Below are 8,346 nucleotides of genomic sequence, written 5' to 3' on the forward strand. Positions count from 1 at the left end.
CCTAGTTTGAAAAATTTGCTGTCAAAGGAAAGTGCAATAGAGGAAAAGTCATTAATAAAAGTGAATAATTTCTGGATGGTTTGACTCAAGTCAAATCAATATATATTAAAATATACTGTAGAAGAAATTAGGTAAGTAAGTAATTTGTATTTATATAGCACTTTTCCAGACCAGGGTCACAAAGAGCTTAAACAAGGTATGGCTAAACTGAATTTAAAAAAAACAAATTGGACAAATGAGAAAAACCAACAACCCGAAGAGAAGAACGATCAGATCAAGGGTCAGATTTGGAGACACAGAATTGAATAGTACACTTTTTTTTTAAATAAAGAAGCACAGATCAGGAAAATGTAAAATAGTGAAAAACCAGACACAATGGACAATGGTTGGCACAATTGGACTGAATGTCCAAAATGCAGAGAAGGGAGAAAAAACATTTGTTGGTAATTTAAGAAATTTGAAGACAAATGTGGAATTAAAATATATATTAATTTGAGAATTCCTGTGAGAAATGTTACGATTGGGTACTATCTTAGAAGAAATACATTAGTAAAGAGAATATAGAAATTGGTCAATCATGAGAATAATTTATAAGGGCTTATTTATTTACCTGTTGGATTCCTATCCACACTCCACACCAGTAGGTGGCAGTAATGCACTTGTATGTTGGTTGTCAACCACCATAAAACAAGAAGAAGTTTTGGAAATACAAAACACATTGATATCTCTGTGGATAACACATTGGAACAGTTGAGATAATTTAACAATTTTCCAAATGATATATTTAAAGTAAAAGTTAGTGGTTTGTATTGAGGTAGCTACTGATGGAAGGAAGAAGACTAAAGACCAGTGACATGCGGTGAGGTTCATGGTTGGTGAGGCACTGACTCCTCAAGTGTCAGATTTACAAGTATACTTTATAAACCCTAAAGGGAAACTTGTTAAATTGGCTTCAGGTTATTTTATATCTGATCAGCATTCTACACACATATATGAAGTTTAAAAAAATATGTGATTTAATTAATCTATGGCAGCCATTGATTGTGGATTAAAATTGATGTATAGTTCATAAACCTGTCATCTTTGACAGTGACATAAGAGTCATACCTGAAATATGATGTTTTAATTACCAATTTATTTAAAGTTATGTATTCAAAATCTTTAACCTGCCATATTTAATTAGCTGAGACCTTTCAATTGGCTGAAAATCTAAATTTGTTTTAAACAATCAATAAATATAGAAAAAGATGAAAATGAACTAATAAATATTTTTAAAAGTATTAGCAAACGTGGATTTAAACAGTATAGAATATGACCGTGATAAAAGGATTACAAGGAAGACGCAACTGATTCAATGCTCTTAATATGAAAGCCGAGCATTTATTTCCTCCTATTAAAATGGCGTTTGAATTTACCGTAAAGTTTAGCAAGAACTCACCAGATTTAAGTTTGGCTCAAGAGTGAAGAGTCCCGAGCGGCGGTGTAAGACAAGTGTTAGATAGACCCGCCTTTGTTGCTTCTGATTGGTTAATATTGTGTCAGGCCTTCCATGATTGGCTATATTTATGCAACACCGGAACAATGTTTATTATGGTGAAAAGATAAATATTGAGTATTAAATAATATAAAGTGATAAAAACAAATAATATTTTATTTAAGGGCAAAATGTAATAAATATTCTGTTGTATTTTTCTTAGTCTTATCTCTTTTTTATACAATTGAAATTTAAACCGTTTCTGGTCTTAATTTTATCTGTAGATAAAGTCCATACGTCTTTCCTTCGCAACACAAACACCCGTTGCTTTGTTATAAAGTCTTTAGTCGTAAAAACAGTGATCCTGATAGATGATGGTTGAAGAGGCTGATGTGCTGAAAGGAAATGTGGAAAGAAGAAGTGATACAAAGTGTTCACTTCCTGTATGCTCTTATTTTGTCTTTGTACTTCCTGTATAAATCCTGTCTCCTAAGCTTGACTCAGGGTCTTCTAAAGATGCAGCATCAACCAATTTGTAATGATTCCACTGGACCTGAAGACAGACGTCCTCCTGCTGTCTAGTTCTGCTCCTCGCTCACATAATCTTTACAGCTCTGTCTGGTTAGACATCTCAAGTGTCAAAGATGAAGAAATAAAATTGTTGTATTTACTTGTTTTGTGTCAATTTTACAGTTTGTCTTGTCTACTGTTGTTTTGTTTGTATTATCTAGTGGTAAGAGTAATGGTTGGAGGGTCATTAATTATCAAGGCACATTGACACCAACAATACATTTGGATTCTTAATCAAAAAATATTATAAAGGCTGGTTCAAGTTTTAAGTAACTGTCTATATTTTTGATCATTACAGGGTGATTAAATCTTACAACACATCCAAGCTTGTGAAGTCTATTCAGCTGAACTGTCAATTGAGAAGAAGTTCTAGAAGTTTTTCCTATTATATGTATATATATTTGTGTATAAATATTTATTTATTTGAATTTATTTAGATTTATTTTTCAGTCTCTTCGCTACTATTATTTGCATCATCAGACTTCATTTATGTTTTCAACTGACTGTGTATGCTATTCAAAACCCCAAATAATACAATTGCTTGGTTTTCCAAAGGACATTTCAACAGTTCATAAAATCACAAAAATAAATAAAAATTGACCAGATGTCCGTTTCAAAGGTTTTGATACATAAAATGAAGACACCAAGACATTTTCTTGACTTCATTATGTAATTTATTAAGCAAATGCTGCTGGGAAATTGATGATTGAAGATGATGACGATGAGCAAAGTCATGGGATTGCAAACAGTAGCACCTCATGTGTTTCTGTTACGAAATTCAAGTCCATCTTTTGCATACAAGAATGCATGTAGCTGCGCATGTACACTGTTTTTTTTTTACTCATTTGCACTCAGTTTAACATAACGGATAAAAAGCATGTTTAAGGCTACGAGTTCCTTCAGGTTTGATTTTTAAGCATTTTGCTTGCTTTCAGGTTTCTGGCTGTGTATGTTGCTCTTCCCATCGCTCCCGGGTTCTTGCGTCACTGCAGGTTTTGTTGATATCTTTAGTAGGTTTGTTTTTTGGCTCAGTTGGTGATTTCACATGTTCAGTAAGGCTTCTTTAGTTCAGAGTGTGTCGTCCTCCATAATAAACCATCTATATATTGCATTAAGTCCCTTTTCGTCAGTTAATACTGAGTTAACACTTCTATGAGGGGAAAGTTCCCCCTCCCCTGAGCTAGCATGCAGAGAACACTCCCACTGCCCGTGACTCACCTTAATCTGCAGAAATAGAGCGTAAACCCTCCCCCCCCCCACCCCCTGACCCACCCACCTGACCACACCTGCAGCAAAGCCCCAATTAAAGCCGTCACTCAAACATGCATTTTAAGCAGCTTCACTCTACGGTGGGTTTCGTATGTTTCGGAGAGTTTATGTTGATTACGTCGCTCTAGCTGTATGTTATGTTAGTTTTGGGTTTGATTGCTCGTTCCGAACCGCTGCTTCCCTGGCCTCGTGGTGCACTCAGTTGCCCTGGGTCACCTCCATGACGGACTGGGTGGAGTGCTTCTCTGTCTTCTTGGTGGAAATTGTGGTGTCCTGGAGGACCTCCTCTACCTCCTTGACGGTCTCGGTCACCGTCACCGATTTCGTGACCAGCTTGGATCCGTCCTCTCCGGTTGTGATTGTCTCCACGGTTTTGGTGACCACCACCTTCTGGCTGCCGTCGTCCTTCACCGGGCTCTCGTCGACACCGTTGGCGACCACGTCACCGTCTTTCTCTTCGTCCTTCTTCTCCTCGGGACTGGACTTCTCCAAATCACCGTTCATGGCAGCATCTATCTTTTCTACCTTGGTATCATCTGCTTTTTTGTCTTCCGCTGGCTTCTGTGGTTCGGATTTGTCGGTCTCCGTTTTGGGGGCTTCATCTATTTTAGGTTCTGGTTTGACAGATTCAGATTTAGGACTCTCAGACTTAGGGGATTCTGCCTTGGGTGAGCTTTCCTTGGGAGATTCAGGTTTCTGGGATGTTGGTTTAGGGGATTCAGATTTCGGGCTTTCCGCTTTAGGTGATTCGGACTGTGGGGAAGTGGCTTTTGGAGATTCAGATTTAGGGGAGCTAGGTTTAGGGGATTCAGACTTGGGTGACAGTGGTTTAGGAGATTCAGATTTAGGGGAGCTAGCTTTGGGAGATTCAGACTTGGGTGAAAGTGGTTGAGGAGATTCAGATTTAGGGGAGCTAGCTTTGGGAGATTCAGACTTGGGTGAAAGTGGTTTAGGAGATTCAGATTTAGGGGAGCTAGCTTTGGGAGATTCAGACTTGGGTGAAAGTGGTTTAGGAGATTCAGATTTGGGTGAGCTAGGTTTGGGAGATTCAGACTTGGGTGAAAGTGGTTTAGGAGATTCAGATTTAGGGGAGCTAGGTTTGGGAGATTCAGACTTGGGTGAAAGTGGTTTAGGGGATTCAGACTTGGGTGAGCTAGGTTTGGGAGATTCAGACTTGGGTGACAGTGGTTTAGGGGATTCAGACTTGGGTGAAAGTGGTTTAGGAGATTCAGATTTAGGGGAGCTAGGTTTGGGAGATTCAGACTTGGGTGAAAGTGGTTTAGGGGATTCAGACTTGGGTGAGCTAGGTTTGGGAGATTCAGACTTGGGTGAAAGTGGTTTAGGGGATTCCGATTTGGGGGAGCTAGGTTTAGGAGACTCTGCCTTCGGGGATTCAGGCTTCAGTGATTTTGGTGATTCTGGCTTTGACTTGGGTGAGCTTGGTTTCTCTGTTTCGTCCTTCTGGTCTTCGGCTTTGACGGCGTCTACTTTAAGGGCTTCAGTTTTTGAAACAACTTCCTCTTTTATCATGTCTTGTTCGGCATTATCTGTGTCATCCTCGTGTTTGGAGTCTTTGTCGCTTCCTGCAGTTTCTTCTTTCTCTTCATCTTCCTGCTCTTCTTCTTCTTCTTCTCCTCCACTGGCCTCCTTGTCGGCAACCTGCTCTTTCTCAGGAGAAGATTTTGTTTCTGGAGCTTTAGAGCAGAGAACTGTTTCCTCAACTTCCTCATCATCACCGGCTTCCTCTCCTTCCTCATCGTCTTCCTCTTCTTTTTCCTCAACTTCCTCACCCTCTTCTTCGTTATCACCCTCCTCACCCTCATCGCCTTCCTCCTCTTCAGCCCCGTCCTCCTCTTCTTCATCCTCCTTCAGAGGGGCGCTGGCGCTCACTTTAGCATCCGTCGCCGCAACAATCTCCTCTTCCACTGCTCCTCCCTCTTCTTCTCCCTCTTCTGCGTCTCCTTCCTCCTCATCCTCCTCTTCTTCCTCCTCGTCACCCCCATCTTCGAGGGTGGCGGAAAGCTCCTGCGCTATCTCTGCCAGAGCCTCATCCAGCTCCATCTTCTCATCCTCCACCCTGGTCTCTTCAATGATCTCTTCCACAAACTTGTGTTGCACCTTCAGTTTGGGAGGCTCTGATTTGGTTTTGGAGATTTTAGCCGAAGGCATCGTCGGTCTGTAGGGGAAAGTGCTGAAGTGGGTCTCTTCTCCTTCCAGAAGTTTTCTATTGAGATGAGATAAAAATTAGTGGGGTTTTTTTTGGAATAAGAATGAACTTTTTTTTTTAGTTATATACCTGTATGCAGCGATTTCAATGTCCAGCGCCATCTTGACGTTGAGGAGGTCCTGGTACTCACGTAGATGACGTGCCATCTCCCACTTGGTGCTCTTGAGCTCATTGTCCAGCTGATGAATGGTTTCCTAAAAGTGACGACAGTTTGCAACAATTTAAACGGTAGCTTTTGAATTCACTTCATGAGTTAAATAAAAAAAAAAAAGATTCTTCTTGTGTCTTTTCAAGGACAGACTTCAATAGATTCGCCCACCCACGCCTAAACCCCGGTGTGATGCAAGGACGTTTCCAATAAAGGCATCGACCAGTGTCTCTGACTCAGCAACATGAGAGAAGAGAGGGGGGGGGGAGTGATGCTGCGGTGTTTGCAGTTTAACTCTTTCCTGACAGAGAATCTGCTGAATGCACAATGAGCAAACATTACGCAGCAAAAGTCTTAAATTTAAATTAGAGGAGAATTTAAAGTTAATATCCTTTTTTTAAATGTATTTAAATAATGATAATAATATGTATAAATATATATGAAAGATGACAAGTTTGCACAAGTTTTTATAAAGATAATAAAAAAAATCCATTTAAATCTCAGGTACCTGCAGGCTGGACATGTCGCCGTTGTGACGGTCCTCGATGTCGTTCAGCTGCCGCTCCAGGGACTCCCTGGTCCCGCGGACGGACTCCAGCTCCACGGTCTTGGTCTGCAGCTGTCTCCGGTAGTCTGAGATCTCGTCCCGGGCGGACTTGATGGCGTCCTTGTTCTGCTCCGCGGCTTCGTTGAGCTTGGAGTAGCGACACATGAACCAGCTCTCCACCTGCTGCAGGTTCTGGTTGGAGTGACCCTCCAGCTCGCAGCGGATCTCCCGCAGCGCCTCGGTGATGTCCGCCTTCTGGACCTCCTTCCTCTCCACGCTCACCTGGGACTCCTGGATCTGCGCGATCAGGTCGCTCACCTCCTCTTCGTGGTTGTTGCGGATGAAGGCGACCTCGTCCTGCAGCGACTGGACTTTCTTGTCCAGCTCGGACTTGACCAGGTCCGAGTCGTTGGTGTCCTTCTTCAGGACGCGGATGATGGCCTCGGTCTCCTCGCGGATGCGGGCTTCCTCCTCGAAGCGGTCCCGCAGCCGCTGGATGTCGTCCTCGATGTGCTCGGTGTCCAGCTGGATCTGAGCCTTGTCGTGGTGGATCTGCTCAAGGACGGTGCGGAGCTCCTGCAGCTCCTGGTCGTACAGGTCCCCGAGCTGGGAGCGGGACACCTGCTTCTGCCGCAGAGCCTGGATCTCCGCCTCGATCTGCTTGTTCTGGGTCTCCAGGTAGTGGACTTTGTCGATGTACACGGCGAAGCGGTCGTTGAGCCCCTGGAGCTGCTCCTTCTCGTTGGAGCGCTTGTAGTCTCCGTTCTGGGCGCCGGGCTGCTGGAAGTCCGCGCTGTCCCCGGAGCTGAAGACCACCGACCCCCCGTAGGAGCGACTCACTGGTGCGTTCACGGTCCGCTTGTAAGAAGAAGTGACGGCGGCGGTGGTGACGGGACCCGTCCTGGACCAGTTCTGGGAGCGATACCCGCTCGACATAGCGGCCCCCGGTCGACTATAATGACCGTATCCTGGTGTTCTAGTATCCATGGTTCTTCTGAAGGGGTTCCCTAGCGAATCCACCGGGTAACTCATCCGGTCTTGTAAGTGTGGAGCAGAGATGGATGAGGACGCAGGGCAGGAGGTGAAGGCGCGTGTGTGTGCAGGTGAGGAGTGTGTGGCTCTCACAGCGACTGACTATCCCTCTGTCTCCCCCTTTTATATCCGAGGCTGCGGTGCTAACTTGACAAGACCCACCACTTCTGTTTGGTCCAGGCGGGAGAGAGGGAGGGATCAGAACCGGAGGAGGCTCTCAGAGTGGCCCGGGGGCCCCCTCACACCAAAACACGTCAGATACACTTTCGGATAGATGGTCGACAGAGCTGTATATCAAAAACCTCAAATACCTCCTGGAAGATTTTTCCACATCCCATAAAGTTTAACTGTAGCTGTTTCTTCAGCCTTCAAGTCATGATCATGAGTTCTCAGACCAGGAAAAACTATTGAAATATATGTTTAAAATGTTGATTGATTCATACATTTAACATATCTTCATTTTAATTCTTATCAAGGACATGCCCAATTTATCCATATCAAAATAAAAATAAGTAAAACGTTTTAAATAGTAAAGAAATCGAAGCTTGTTGATAACTATAGCTGCAGTAAATTGGGGTGATATTGGTCACAATTATGTATTTTTATTTTTAGAACAAAGTGGACATGAGATCCCATTTTCAATTTTATCTTTGTCGGATGTCATATAAAATTAATTAATTAATAAAGATCCAACTGCGGACACAAACATAAATAATATATTAAAGATTTAAACTTTAAACTTAATTCTAAATTGTTTTATTTGTATTGTATGCAGTGGAAACCTGATGCGCTGTCCAAGGTGCTGAAATCATCTTCCGTTTCCTCCTAACATGTCTTATTTTAATCGCACTTCTGCGTCATTTGATTGATTAAAAAATAAAATAAAAATCTGATTTGGTTAAAGAAAGTGTTCTTTATTTGACATGTTGATCTAAATCTGCCTCACATGTACACATGGCTGAACCTATAGACAACCAAAAGTGGCTCTAAGTACTAAAATATTACGAGAATTCTTTCAAAATGTAAATTCATTATTTGTTTTTCTATTAAACAGGACCATGGTAAAGTAAAAACCTGTT

General features: G+C 42.4%; 1 protein-coding gene across 1 annotated transcript; it reads right to left on the reverse strand.

Moving 5' to 3' along the window:
* Nucleotides 1–3,326: 3,326 nt before the first annotated feature.
* On the reverse strand, nt 3,327–7,361 carry nefma (neurofilament medium chain a). Its single transcript, XM_087791107.1, has 3 exons — nt 6,197–7,361; nt 5,610–5,734; nt 3,327–5,537 (listed from the first exon to the last, which is right to left on the reverse strand). Exons 1-3 carry the CDS (start codon nt 7,265–7,267, stop codon nt 3,512–3,514), a joined length of 3,222 nt encoding a protein of 1,073 aa, XP_087647233.1. The 5' UTR covers nt 7,268–7,361; the 3' UTR covers nt 3,327–3,511.
* Between the last annotated feature and the right edge of the window lie 985 nt (nt 7,362–8,346).

Source organism: Callionymus lyra, chromosome 5, assembly GCF_982586985.1.
Source record: "Callionymus lyra chromosome 5, fCalLyr1.hap1.1, whole genome shotgun sequence".
Taxonomy (NCBI): domain Eukaryota; kingdom Metazoa; phylum Chordata; class Actinopteri; order Syngnathiformes; family Callionymidae; genus Callionymus; species Callionymus lyra.